Source organism: Athene cunicularia (assembly GCF_003259725.1).
Source record: "Athene cunicularia isolate RWA chromosome 4 unlocalized genomic scaffold, athCun1 chr4_part3, whole genome shotgun sequence".
Classification (NCBI taxonomy): domain Eukaryota; kingdom Metazoa; phylum Chordata; class Aves; order Strigiformes; family Strigidae; genus Athene; species Athene cunicularia.
Genome location: NW_020799100.1, coordinates 13,658,247 through 13,673,261, shown reverse-complemented (window position 1 = coordinate 13,673,261; position 15,015 = coordinate 13,658,247). Strand labels below are relative to the sequence as shown.

The 15,015-nt window shown below is 33.9% G+C and overlaps 1 protein-coding gene across 4 annotated transcripts in view; it reads left to right on the top strand.

The window, feature by feature from the left end:
* Positions 1-943: 943 nt before the first annotated feature.
* Positions 944-15,015, top strand: part of LRCH2 (leucine rich repeats and calponin homology domain containing 2) — a 36,943-nt gene continuing 22,871 nt past the window's right edge. For 3 of the 4 annotated variants that reach the window (XR_003398386.1, XM_026848357.1, XM_026848355.1), the window contains exons 1-11: positions 944-1,084; positions 3,549-3,675; positions 5,711-5,816; positions 5,906-6,042; positions 6,266-6,399; positions 7,828-7,915; positions 8,974-9,085; positions 9,404-9,501; positions 9,594-9,661; positions 9,890-9,994; positions 11,915-11,992. Coding sequence is in view for 3 of the 4 variants with exons in the window: in XM_026848357.1 (XP_026704158.1) it covers positions 1,062-1,084; positions 3,549-3,675; positions 5,711-5,816; positions 5,906-6,042; positions 6,266-6,399; positions 7,828-7,915; positions 8,974-9,085; positions 9,404-9,501; positions 9,594-9,661; positions 9,890-9,994; positions 11,915-11,992 (1,076 nt within the window). In the remaining variant the exon portion in view is untranslated. The remainder of the gene's footprint in view (positions 1,085-3,548; positions 3,676-5,710; positions 5,817-5,905; positions 6,043-6,265; positions 6,400-7,827; positions 7,916-8,973; positions 9,086-9,403; positions 9,502-9,593; positions 9,662-9,889; positions 9,995-11,914; positions 11,993-15,015) is intronic. The other variant, XM_026848358.1, reaches the window with a different exon arrangement.

Below are 15,015 nucleotides of genomic sequence, written 5' to 3'. Positions count from 1 at the left end.
TAGACAGTCATTCTTCAAGTAAATCTCTCTTCTAAGATAGTTTCATGGAGTTTTTATGACACAGGCTTTGGTAGTTAACTGATAATTTCCAGGATTCTTGGGTTGCATCCCACTTGAATTTTCTGGTCTCTTTAAAGATTTCATATAGTCAGAGATGCTATGCATTTTTGTAGTGCTCTGATTTTTTTAAAATACTCCGTATGCAGTCATGCATTGTCAGAATAACTCTAATTCAAGTATTATGTTCCCATTGTCAAAGATATCTCTTCTTTCTGCTTGTAGGGTAGGCTAAATTGCAACCGTATTTTTATAGCTAAATGCACTTGGCATTGTTTTTTGCAACTTTATCCTCATTTTAGCTAAGTTGTAAATGCGTACCTGGAGAATGTCTCGGTTACTGTGCTTGCAAAAAGAATGCTTTTTACTTGAGAATTGTAGTTCTTCACCAAAATAAATATGTAAGCTTTTTGCAAACTTGGGCTTTAGCATTGCAGATATTTTGTACAATGAGATGAGATTCTAATGTAGCTGTCAGACAGGAAAAGTAATGTTTGCTGGGTTTGTACATTGACTTACTGTTGTGCCTAGAATTGGAGGAAAAAACCCAACGGTTGCACAGAACAAAGACTGATAGAGGAGGGACAATCAAAACGGCATTTTAATTGTTCTTAATTATGTAGCGGGTAATATATCAATTCCTGTCATTTTTCTATTTTCTGTTATAATTGCATATCAAAAAATAATCTTTCGGTGTTTTCAGTCTTTTTTTTTGTGTATTAATTATATGCAGTAGCATCTGGTAAAACAGAATTATTTTACACTTCTTGCAACACCTAAATTTTTAGGAACATGACAAGAATAACAGTGGGTACTTTTATCTCTCCTTACTGCAGGGACATTTTTGACTAAAAAGGGATTATTTTTTTCTTTTGCTTTTAGATCTTTCAAAGAACAGATTTACTGAAATTCCTCCTGATGTCTGGCTGTTTGCACCACTGGAAACTTTAAATTTGTATCACAACTGCATCAAATCCATTCCAGAATCTATTAAAAACCTGCAAATGCTTACCTACCTTAACATTAGGTGAGTAATGCTTGATATTTTTGGTCTTTATATAATTTATATCATTGTAGAGGTGGTATTCTACTTCATCAGGTCACTGAGTGCACTTGTGCCCTCATTTTGCCCAGATAGATAGAACTCTGTTGTTTGTTTGCCTTATAGTTGTTGGTTTAGGGCTAGCAGTTGTTGCTTCCTTTGTGGGAAGGAATTGAATGCATCACTAAATTTCAGTCAGTAAACTGTGGTAGCTGAGGGTAAGGAGAGTTTACAAAGTTTTCTTTTTTGTTTTTAATGTTATACAGACAGACAAAGTTCAGAAACTACATGTGTAAATTTGCTGCTCTCAAGAGAGTAGATTACTCTGGCCAGAAGGCCTGCCTCATTTTGCACATCATTTACATACATTGCTGTATTGCTGTTCTTAAACTTGGAAAACACATGGTTGGATTTTCTCAGAAGAACAGAAGATGAGTGTAAGCTGTAGAAGGAGAGGGAAATCTAGAAGAACCCTCTCAAAAAGACAGAGACCCCATTTTCCACAATATTCCTTGTTTCTTATATTGACTACATCAAGTCCAAAAGAATCTTCTTGTCTAAGAGCTATTTATCATGTGAGTTTTGGTTCCAGAATTTATTGTGAAAAAACTTTGTGAATTGATCCTTGAAAGGAAAAAAAAAAAAAACCACCACCAAAAAAAACCCCTACAAACTATGTCTCAAAATCTGCAACTATCAGTGATAATACGAGTAGTGTATTCTGTGGCAATTCTAGAGAGTATTGATGTTATGATAAAACTGCAGTGTTTTCTGATAGAAAGTTGACCTTTCTTCAGAGACCAGCAACAGCCCGTTTCTCTTAACAGTATTTGAGGTGCTGAATACAATTCTTTACATAGAAATTAAAGTAGCATGTACTTCTAACTGCTTGTTCCATGTTACTTCAAGAGTCCTCTCCTGTAATCATTTGCCTTACTGCTTTGTCTTCGTTTTTGTGTTCATGTCTGAGGACTGTTTTAGAAATGCATGAACACGTGGACTGTAGTAGTTGAAGAACAGGCTAAGATGCTGTTACAGAAGAAAACCATGTGATCTCAAATTCTAATTTTGGATTCAGATGACTGAAGAAATGTATTGTGCAATTCATAGTAAAGTAGGCAGCTCTCTTTAAAAAACAACCAAAAAAAAAAAAAAGGAAACCAGAGGAAACTGAAGTGATACAGAGGATAACTGTTTCATTGCCACTTTTATAACATTTAAAAAAAGCTTCCTTGCACATTGCATTTGCACTTCTCATGCTCTCCAACCAAAAATGCCTGTCATATCTGCCTGAAATACAACATAAAAAAGGAGACTTACTGCATATCTGCATCCAAAACTTACTTGGATTGTTCACTTAACATATTTATTCTGTTAATTTTTTACTTTTATAAAGATACTGATAGAATTTTACTTTCATTTTTAAATGGCAGTACTTTGAAACTTAAATGTTGCAGGGGCAAATTTATTTTTGTTTAGGTTTGCACCTCTATAAACTGTAGTCATGGATAAAAATAATGTAAAAAGCTTTGTATCTTTTTCAGTATGAAAACAGTGCTCTGATACATATAAGTTAAACAGTAAAACTTCTGAGTTTTTCTTGATACAGTGTGAATACAAATGTCAGTGCTTGAAAGTTGGGGGTTTTGTGGGTATTTTCCAAAAGAGAACTAACCTCTACACAGTTTTACTTAAAGCAACAGCAATTACTGAAATTTTATTACATTTATGTATGAAAGGAATTGCTTTCATACCTTATCTGAACAAGCTGGGTTTCCAATGGCTTATTAAAATGTACATTATTAGAAAAAAAAAGTGTGTTTCTGACAGTGGCAGTCTGCAGTTGGTAGTTTTTCCAATATGGATTTAAATCAAATTGTCAGTATATTTTTTGTGTACAAAGCAGACGTGCATGCAGTTAGAAAATGGTATACACAAAATAAATAAAATTTAAGTAAAACTTAGCTTCCAGACTATTGCCCAGCAAAGTAATAAATAAATGTTAAGGGCTTTTAGTGATGGCTCAGGAGTGACGCGACCACATGACATGAGAAGCAATCACCTTGTGTAAAGGTCTGTTTTTCTGAGAATATTAACTTCATATTGGTGGACTGTTACATCAGGTGGTCCTTCTGAAGGTACCAGCAGGATAAAAGCAAACATCAAACATGTCTTTTAATAGATTTCTATGTACATTTTAGTGTTAGATTCAGTTCTAGTATATACTCTTTCCATCAAGTGAGATGGAGATCTAAAATTCACATAGCTGAGAGAGGCTTCATCTGGTAAGGAATTCATGATGAAGATTGTAGCTTAAATTTAGATGAAACTGTAATAGCTGGAGAATATCTTCTGGAATAAGAGAAAAGTTGTACGATGTGCATCTCAGACTTTGTCAGGCCTAAAAAGCAGATTATAATCTAGCTTTGTTAATTTTTCTTTTTTCAAGTCGAAATCTTTTATCGACATTGCCAAAATACCTGTTTGATCTTCCACTTAAAGTTCTGGTTGTCAGTAATAATAAGCTGGTGTCCATTCCAGAAGAAATTGGAAAATTGAGAGATCTAATGGAGTTGGTAAGTACAATTGTGAACCATTGTACTAAAAGTTAAACTATAAGCAGTTTATTTACTGTGTAATAAAAAGTTAATATTTTTTTAAAAATATAGAACTACAATATGTAAATTCAGTTACTGCTTTTTCTTAGTGTTTGAGCTCAAATTACAGGTGTAATATATTGTAGTGTTTCAAAAATAGGGTTAAACAAAAATCAGTATGAGTTAACTGAAGTGTAAGAGGTTCAGAAATAAAACTGCTCTTTAGATCCATTTTATTTGAGTCCCTTGTATGTCACTAAAAATGGTGGGTTTTTTTCTATCTTCTTTGCAGTAGTAATAATTCTATTTATTATATTATCAAGAATCTTCTTTCCATCAGAAGAGTTCATCTCTGCTCTGTACTCTTACACGAGTTATGCCATTCAGTCATTGTTTTGTTCTGTTTTTCTTTCCTTCCCATTTCTACTATTCCTTTATTTTGATTGAGGTGAATAGTGATGTGTGATAATCACAATCTAGGTGTCTGTACAACAAGACTTTATTCTATGGTATACTCATGTTTTGTGCTTTGTTCTCCATGACTTCCTCTATAATTCTTAGTACTCTGGGCTTTTCTGATCATTACTCCATGTTAGGGTTAGACTCATGTGTTTTGGAGAAGTATGCACAATTACTCTCAGACCTGGCACCTGGATTAGGTCTGATTTTTTTTTTTTTTTTTTTCTTCAGTATATATATGACTTCTTTAGTTGTTGAAAGCAATCCATATCCTGTTTCCAGAGTAGCTGTATATGCCCTGGAGATTTCTTTTAACATGACCTAATTTCTGAGCTATAAATCAGCATTATTTTTTAAATGACATATTCTGAATGTTTGTGAGGCTTTTCTAGTGTCCTCTACTCTTTGGTGAGAAATTCTTTATGCTCACTTCAATGTCATAAGGATTTCAAGGTGGGGTCATTGCTATTGTTTACAGGAGGTGAATGTTTTTTCAGAATTGCAGTTGTGGTATTTTTGGTTTATTTCTCAAAATTGTCAAATCTAGAATGCATGTGTGATGACACAGATTAAGAACATACTAAAGAGTTTCAGTCCAATACCTGTGTTACACCTGTTTAGAACGTAAGTAATAATATACTTTTTTTTTTTAAAGTTGACAAATAAGCCACATGCTAGAAAGATGCTTTTAGGAAGGGAATCCCATCTTAAATTTGGTGATGTAGATAGAAAAGAACTTGCAATAGAGACCCAACAGTTGATCCCAAGCAACTTGAGAGATAATCAGCTGTGTGCAGACATCATAGTAGCCAGAAACAGATGAGCAATGCCTAAGCTGAAGCTCTGGAAGCATGTAGTGGAGAAGAAGGCTGGATTCATCTGGTGAAGGCTTTCCTTCTGGTTACTGCCTCAGCTTGCCTTTAAAAGCAGCTTCCAGTTTTTTCAAGAGATGTATATGTATCATTGTTACTTAATCTGGGAAACTAATCTCTAAAGTCAATGTTATTGAATCAGAAATAAAAAAGATTAGAAATTATGTTACAGGAATGTGATTGACTCAGTCTGGACTACATAATAATGTTAAATTAGTGGTAGAAATAGCTATAGTGTGTGTTCACTTAGTGCAGCTTTGTCACCATCTAGTGCTTGTATCTAAAAAGTTGGTGAGCCTGCTATTGTTCTTTGTAAATTTTTCGTTGCATAGATTGGTTCAAGGTAAAGAACAGAATGCAAATCATTCACTGGAAGTAGCACAAAAGTTCTTAACTGATATGGGACCTACACCAGGAACTCCTGATTCCTGTGCTATAGTTTCAATCTCAAAACTGGTCTTTCATTATTCATTGGTTCAACATTTTTTGATTGAGTTTCTGAAATGTGAATCACTGCTGAAGAAAAAATGAGTCCTGTTATGGTGGTACTTCCTTTTGTGGAAAAAAAAGACAGACATGATATCTTTTTTTCTAGTATGCTTCATAGTATTTTTGATAGCAGTCTTCCATTGTTTAATTTCATTTAAGGTGTTCAGTTAACTTATTAATTATATCTTTCTTAGGATATTAGCTGCAATGAACTTCAGGTTCTTCCCCAGCAGATAGGAAAATTGCAGTCACTTAGAGAATTAAACATAAGAAGAAATAATCTCCATATGCTGCCAGATGGTAAGCTGCTAGTCTTAATTTCTTTGATGTAGGTAAATTAGGTAAAGTGTTAAGATATCTGATTCTCTTTTTTGTTTCCCCCAATGCAGAATTAGGAGACCTTCCCTTGGTAAAGCTGGATTTTTCTTGTAATAAAATTACAGAAATTCCCATTTGTTACAGAAAGTTACGTCACTTACAAGTTATAGTTTTGGATAATAATCCAATGCAGATACCACCAGCACAGGTTAGTATTAAAGCATTCTAGTTCAGAAATTTGCATTAGGATCTTAAGAAAGAGGAAGCTGTTTTGAGTGATAACAATTAGGTTTTCATTTTTTCTAGCGATATTTCTTCTAGTGGGAAGCTGTGAGTACAAACTTAGTGTAGAAAGTATTTCTTGGGGTGCATTTTCAAAAGCCATGCTTTGTAATTAAGATTTTTGGTTTTGCTTGTTTGTTTCCCAACAGATATGTTTAAAGGGTAAAGTACATATATTTAAATTCCTCAGCATTCAGGCGTGCCTCAGAATAGATAAAAAGCCAGATTCTTTGGATCTTCCGTCATTAGGTAAACGAATCCCTTCCCAGCCACTCACAGACAGGTGAGTAGTGGGGTTTTGTGGTTTATTTCACTTTAGCATTTGCTATGAAGTGATCTTTCTATTACAGATAATAGCTGTAATTTCAGTACTTTAACTGTTCTTTATTTGGGAGTCATAGTATGTATTTTCTAAGGTCGTGTTACTGGAAGCTTAATTGAGTCATCCAAGTTGCTATGAAAAATTTTCACTGTTCTTGCTAAAGATTTGGAAATTGTAACAAAGATGTATTCTAATTTTTTTTTGATTGGAAAACCCAGCTATGTATTTCTCAAACAGATATGTCAAAACATTAGATGAGAAGTTCCCATAAATGTCCTGAATATAGAGTTAGTCTGTTGGATGGAAAGTCTGCCTCCCACATTATATATATATATATATTAAGGAAAAAAGCGTCAGTGAAATACCATGGATTTTTTTTTATTAGATTAGTCGGGGTTAAAAAGTGCAGAATATTTTGTTGGGCTTCTCTACTGAGTACCTCTTGAGTAATTAAATGAGTATGCTTTTGTATTTTCTGTTGTCAACTTGCCATTGGAAAAACATATGGAACAATAGTCTTTTTGCCTATTTTTAAAAAATGACAAGTGCAACTTGTGCCTCTGTGTGTTCAAGGCTGAAGGAAAAATGAAAGTAATGAATAAAACTTACACAGAACCATCTGAACCATCAAATTCAGTCCATGGTCTTGATCTTGGGCATCTGTGCCATAGGGAATTAGTCCACAGTGTCTGTAGATAGCTTTTAAATGCTCCTAAAAAGTGCAGTCCACAACTGCTGCTCAGAAGCCTCCACTGAACTTAAGGCCTACAGCTAAAATATATTGCAAAGGAAGGTGGTCATGGATGTTACCACTGTACATCATATTTGTAGTAGTGAGAACTTGTTTAATTAAACTTTCCAGATAATCCTATGATTTAAACCAAGCTCCAGTGCACAGTTGGAAAACAACATGCTGATACTGCCAATTTTATGTCTTCAGAAGGCATAAATGTGGAGGAAATACTTCTTGAATATTCAGGCAGAGTTAAACCATTATAATATGACAGCCTATTAGGGAATGTATATTTGCTGCTAATAGAAAACCATGTCTGCCAATAGAATTCAACAAATTGCCTTTTTTCAGAGGAAGCCTTCTTTTCTGAAGATGGTATTCTGAATGAAATAGAACAATTCTAAAATCGCATAAATACAGAGAGTACTGTAATTGTTCCAACTTTAACTTTGGTTTGATACTTTTTTTCTTAAACAACTCCTTTGGGATATTAGGAATTTGTTCACTGCACATGGGGTATTGTGTAAAAATTCTGTATCAGCAACTGCAGATGCATATAGAGAATATATTTTTTAAAGGATTTTATTTTCTTTCAGAAAAGTGAAACTAGCTTGTTTCATTCCTGTGTGTTTTTTGTGTTGTTTTTCTTAATGTAGTATGGAGGACTTTTATCCCAATAAAAATCATGGACCGGATTCTGGCATCGGAAGTGATAATGGAGATAAAAGGTTGTCCACAACAGAAGTGAGTATTTTTCAGTGTTGGATTTTTGTTATTTCTGGGGTCTAGAATTTTTCTTTCCTTTGTATTTTGTATAATATGAGAAATACTTTACTAAGTTGAATATAACATTCTGTGAAAATCTTTACAGTTGAGTTTAAACCATTAGGCTGACAGTATCAGACACAAATTATTTACGTATTGCTTTGACTTTTCTGGTTAAGGTTCATTCCAGTCCAAATTTCCTAGCTTTTAAAACTGAATTCTGACCTAAAGGAATTGTTTAGATCTTTTAATGTGTAACCAAATTTATTTGAAACTTTATTTTGTTATCAATTAATGTACATAAGAAAATGAAAGTATATTTGGACTAATAAACTTGTCTTGTATATGTTAGTAATCCTCATTGTTGTTTAAATTTTAATAAACTTCTGGATGATCCTCTAGGTTTAAAGTGATGAACAAAAATCCATATAAGTTACCTGTATATTTTGTAGAAGTATAGGTTAAGGAGCCATATTTAATAACAGTGATGTCAAAGCTGAATAGTGTAAAACAAAAGATTTTTGAAACTTGGGAGAATTATTACAAATGCAGAGCGATTGTTAGTGGGGAAAGCTGTAGAACAAGCCATATTACTAGCTGGAGGTTTTTAAAGAAAATTCCAAATGATTAGAAGTAAAGCTATGATTTTTTTTTTTTTTTAATTTATTTTATTTACCCCAGTGGTCTGAAAAGGGTCAAAGTAGTTGGAGGCTTTAGATAAGAAAGTACTTAAGTACAGTTTTCTTAACCCACTGAGTGGGGCTGGACTGGACCTCTTTGAACAAAATACTGTATTTCTCTATTATATACTGAACAGTTGTGTGTCGCTCCCTAAACTGTGATTCTCTTAAACTTCCTTTCCATCCTGTCAAAAAAACCCTGCCCACAAAACATCCCCATCTGGCTTGGATGTTATTTTGTCTGTCCTGGGAGCCATTCCTCATGATAGGGTCAGTAGCACCATAATTTGTGACTTCTTAGCAAATCCTAAAATAATTTATATGCAAGTTTTTTATTAAATTTGACTCTCTTTGCAGCCATCTGATGATGATACAATCAGCCTTCACTCCCAGGTATCAGAATCAACAAGGGAACAGACATTAAGGAATGACAATCATGTAATGGGAAGTAAACTTGATCCACAGAAAGGTACTATCTGTTGTGCATCTGTCATTTTAGGTAACATAAATACTTTTGCTTAGGTAATCTAATACAAGAAGATTGCACAAAATGGTATGATCACATGTTGGCATTGTATTTTCATAATTTCAGAAAGCGATATAATAATCACCAATAGACAAGACCAAAAGGAAAGAAAAAAATACTATTTCTAGTTCAAGGAGACGTGATTTCATTGTTTTGTCTTTATAGGACATTTTTCATAAGTACTTATCTCTCTCAGGAATAATGTTTGGTTGGGAGAACTGTTTAATACTGTCTTTTCTATTCTTCATCAATCCTCACTAGACCAGGAGGTGTACGATTACATCGACCCGAATGCAGAAGAGGGAGCTGTTCCTGAGCAAGGAGATGTACAGACTGGATCATTGCTGTCTTATATCAAGGTAGCAAAACTTGACAAAAGAAAAAACGTTCAGCAGATTTGTTTGGGGCTTTTTTGATTCAAATCTTAAGTTTGTTTTCCATTCTGTGTAAGGAACGGGGAAAACATCCTGAGAAATCCCAAAAAATAGAACAGAATGAGGACTGGGGAGATGAAAAAAGGTAAATCTTGATCTTTTTTGGGAAGGATTTGCTGATGGTGGTGTGTGAGGGTGGTTTTGTTCTAAGCTCCTTGCATATGGAGGAAAGGTTATATCAAACACATAGCACTCCTTTTGTGACAGAGAATGAGCTTATAGGAAGTGCCTCTTAGTTATTGTCCAGTAACGCAGCCATTTCTGTGTCTTGCTTTACTGAAGTCAGGCAAGTCACTAATGTTTAATTTTTCAGACTTCAGAAAGAACAGCTGCTGGCTGAAGATGATGATGAACTCAAAGAAGTGACTGACTTGAGAAAAATAGCAGCTCAGTTACTGCAGCAAGAACAAAAACACAGGTATTATTACAATGTTAGTTAAGGTAACTTTTGTTACAATTAATTTATTCTCTAACCTGCTTTATACACAAAAGTTCTTGAAACCTTACTATTCTGAAAAGTTTTGTCCAGCTGTTAAACAGTTAGTGACAGACTCTTTCAGGATACCCATCTTGTCTTTCATAAAATTGCTGTCTAGAGAAGCAGTGATATACCTCCTATGGAGAGCAAGAAATGAATGTGAAAGTCTCTTGATTTATTGGTTTGATGTTTAACTTTTTATACTTTTTTTTTTTCCAAAGCAGTATATTTAAGTAGGCATGGCTAATGCTCATATGAGTGATTATTGGTAACATGGTAAAATGACTTTGTCTTAAGTTTGGGTTACAGAACCTGCATATAGTCTGTGTGTGACTGGTTATTTTTATTCAAATAGACAGTTTAGGTTGTACTTCAGTCTGTGAGATATAAATTTCCTATGGACTAAAGGGGAAATTTGTTCAAACATTCTGTCAAATGACAGAGCTTATATATATTATGAATATATAAAAAAATAAATTGAACAGTTCATCCTGATGAACTGCCTGACTTTCTCTACTTATTGTTGAGCATTACAACAGGATTCTTGAAAGGGAACTGTAGAACAAGCAGCGGATTAAAGGAATGTAATAGAACAAGTTAACAACTGTGTAAAACAAAGAGCAGGAAGGAATACCTGGAGTTGCATAGGATGTGGACAGGCTAGGGTAGGAACCGTGCTCTCTCTGCTTCCTTTACCAAGCAGGCAAATGCCCAGCGATATACTTTGGTGAGAGTAAGCTCTTTCCTGAAAAGGAAAAGTTATAGTTATTAGTAGTTCATTAACTAAAATAGTTCAAGTTATTTGTTATCCCACAGTAATGGATTTAACTTCATGCCAGCTTAAATACTGGTTTTGTTTCCTTTGGATTTCTCTGCAATGAACAGCGCTGTCTTTCTTTTAAGATAGTTGAAATACACATGAAATACACATTAGAGAAATTCATTTCCTGATATTATAAACTTCAGAGCTTTAAAAATTCACCAGTGTTTTATATTAGTTAAATACAATAGCTGCAGTGGGGGGGTGGGAAGATGGGAGGTTGAGATAAAATAGGTTTTACTTAGAACTCTGCAGTGTATTTAAGAATTGGCTGTTCATATTGGGGAGGGAAAAATAAGAAGGAAATCTTAATGCTGATACAGCCTTATTACCAAAAATACTGCAAAAAGGGCTAGGAATGCTAAATTTTCCTTTATTATTCTATTACTCAAGAGAGAATAGTGTTTTTTTTCTTATATTAGCTTTTTATATGATGGTTATTTATATTGCATGTGATCTTGTTTGGTTTTAATATTTCCTGGTTATCTAGTAATTTGAAATACCAAGCCACTCCTCTTCTGAAGCACTGCAAATTAAATTTTACTTGTCATATGTTGTATCTTAAAGTATTCATCTTGCTAATGGTTCTGCTTTGCTCTTGAATATGCAATCTATTGTTAAGGTTTACTTTTTAGTTTAGCATTTATATTTTAACGCTTGCTTGTGTATCTTTAAGTACATGAGGGCAAGATCACCTCTATAAAATTTAGCCCTGATTTTGAATCCATAGTTTTGTGAATGAATAATTTATTGCCATAAACAGCGGTAAGAGTAATATTTAGAAGTTTAGTAAAGATATTTCTGTGTGTGTTTGTGGAAAATATGTTCGATCTGAGTAAACTGAATCCTCAGAAAAGTGCACATCGTGAAATAATTTCTCGCTAATCATATTTCTGTTCGTTCAGTGTGGCTTTTTAAAATATTATGCAGTCTCCTTTCTTTTTGCTTGCTATGCTAATGACTTCCCTGTCCTCTCCCATCAATCTATCCTGCTTCCTTCTTCCGTCTTTGGCTTTGGTGTGCATGAAATATGAATACAGACGAAGGCCATTAAGCTATAGAACTTCATTCAGTGAAAAACTCTTCCAGAGGACGAGGGCGGCAGGACGTGCATCAAGGTATAAAGGGTTTGTAGAGCTTCAGATTTCCAAAGTTAAATTGTGGATGAAAGAAACATTTTGGCCATTTCTTGAACAACAGAGTAAAGGGATAGGCTATGTTAGCCTAAGATATTTTGTTACTAAAAATAGATTGCAATGCATTTATTGTTCTTTAAGATGAAATACTATCTAAGGAAAATATTTAATTAGGCAAATCTCCAAAGAACACTTAAATGAGTCCAAATTTAGAAGCATAATTTCCCATACTTTTTTGACATGCTTTCTCTTCAGTTTTTTGTTTTTAATAGATACTTCAAGCATAGAATCTCAGGCAAAATATTTTTTTTTAAAGATATTTTGGCTTTAAAGTGATCACTTCCAAATTAACATGACCAGTCACAACTTGGTTTGTATTTGACAGCCATGAGGGAAGCATTTGCAGGTACACAAACCATACAGGTAGTAAGAAATCTGAAATGGGCTCTGTAGGTTATGCTGACACATAGGTGATGAATCAAGTGATTTCAGACTTCGTTACCTTATCAGCTGAAACTCTGTAACTTGCTGTGGATACTCCTGGTTGGTTTTTAAAAGAAAGCATAGTTTAGATTATTTAATCTTCATTAGTTCCAAATGAGCCTGTTTCAGTTGGCATCAAAGTTAAGTATGGGTTCTTACCTGACAGCAGTGATTTCCTATAACTGTCTAATTCCCTAAGAGCACAGTTTATGAACACAAAGCAGAGCCATATGTAAAGACAGTAGACTGTTCCTGAATGAGTTTAAAATCCAACTTTTTTTTCTGTGTGTGTCACTGTAACATGTTACGGATCCTAGGTAGTACTTGTTTGCGCTTGAAGATAGCTAACTTTAAAATAGCATTACCATCATTCACTTCATTTGTGTCCCTTAATCGTGATGTTTACTCAAAATGTGAAAGTATAGGTGACTGAGAATCTACTTTTTAAATTCTCAAACTTTAGAAAATATTTTTCAGTACCGTAATTGGTCTTGCCATCACCTTTCTCTCCCATCTAGTCAGCAGTAGATGTTAGGTTTGCATGACTAGAAAAATGAGTCAATGTTGGATTTCCAGTTTAATGTATATCAGTATGTGTCACTGTGTGTGCTGTTGAGTAATTTACATTGCAGAATTCCTATTGACTTTTAGAGCCCTTTCAAAATAATAGTTTGCATGCTGCCTCTGTAGCAACAGAATTTGTGTGGTTAGTGGAAACCGTAAGTAGGAAATTAATGGCAGTAGTAACACAATTCTTACTCAGTGATTCAGTATGACATCAGTAATTGATACTGATAATTGATCTGTTTAATAAAAAACATAATTTGGATTTGATGAGTTGTAGTATGAATGGAAACATTGCTGGAATCTTTGCACCATTTAACACCACACTTAGAAGAGTATGATTTCTGCATATGAGGTGCTTACACTTTCCTTTTGCATACTGAGTTTTGCATTGTATTTCCTGAAAGACAGTTTTAACATGACTGCAGTGATGGGGTTTTTATTCCCTCTTCCAGCTGAACAGATTATTTTGCCATGAATTCCTTAATCTGCAATTTAGTAAATTCATATTTTTTCTTCACTGTTTTCTGTAACCGAAAACTTCCAAGTTCCTTATTCCACAGGAAATGCAGATTTCTTTGGCTGGACTAGTGACTGCTAAACTGAACTTGCTATTACTTCCCCATCAGTATTTTTCAGGTTTTAAAGAGGAAGTTTCAAAAATGATTGTCTTGGTTTTACAAAGTATACTTTGTTTATAATAGACTTAGTTTATAATAAACTCAAACATTAATTATATACATATTTCATAGAAACAACATAGCTGAAAAGTGCCTGTGTACGTATGTTTGAATAGTAAGGAAAACATATTCAAGCTGTTTCATATAATGACTAAAAAAGAGATGGCTTGTGTTCCAATCATAAAATTTACACTGGTGTCAGTTTTGGTGCACATGTTACATCAAACTGTTTAGATGACTCAAATGTCTATTTTAAAAAAATATATTCTATTGCAATGGTCACATCTTGGTACAAAGTCTTTGAATTTCTCATAGCTTTCAGTTGGAAGACATAAGGCTAATTGGGAATTCTCTCTAAAAATTAATGACTTTAAAATAGCATGTTTATATTATGCTTTGATAATCTGTGCTCTGAATATTAATTTTTTGTAACTTTCTTCAGCCTGTAGTGTAATTTAATTCCGGAATGCACCCTCAAAATAAGTTTCTGAAGACAAAATGTAGGGAGCAGATGCTACAGACTGTAAATGCTGCAGACTGTGTTGGTTTAAAGACTTAAATTCTCATAATCCCATTAAATTGAGGTTCACACAGTGGGAGATTTAAACTACAGATGAGATTACTGAGCCCAAAGCTATCACTATAAACAGAGAAGTCTGATTGAAAGATCATCAGCCATTAAAAGTTAATGCTTGTAGTGCTCTATGTAATGAAATAAAGGTGCCTACTGTTTTACTTCCATTGTTGTTCTTCTAATTCTTTCTGATTCTTAGTACATTCTACTTCTCTGTATAATTCAGCATAAATCCACTTTGATCACAGTTCTGCACATGAAGTCAGTGTCGAAGTGTAACATTACTACCTCAGAGAATTCAAAATTATTCATTCTAGTTACTGTTCAACATAACACTTCTTGAAAATGTTTAATTTTAAGTGTTACTGATTGTTTTGTTATTTTAACACTTTAAACATTCATAATAGCTCATATTTTCTTCCTGTGTGTGCACATGTGTGGTATGTTTTCCAGATGAAAAGACATTTCTGAATCTCTGTGTAAGTTTTGGCTTTTTTGACTGTTTACCGTTTAGAAAAATTGACTTTCCATTGCTTCCTTTCTGCATTAGACTTTTCATTTAGTTCTTAGCCTGTGCTTCTTCATTTTCCACTTTTCCTTTTTCCCTGCATTTCCTTTGTACTGGCAGTGTTTCTTACTCAGCTATGTTCTTACCTGCTCCTATTGACTGACTTCTTGTGCCCAATCTGTGTATCGTTTCTTGT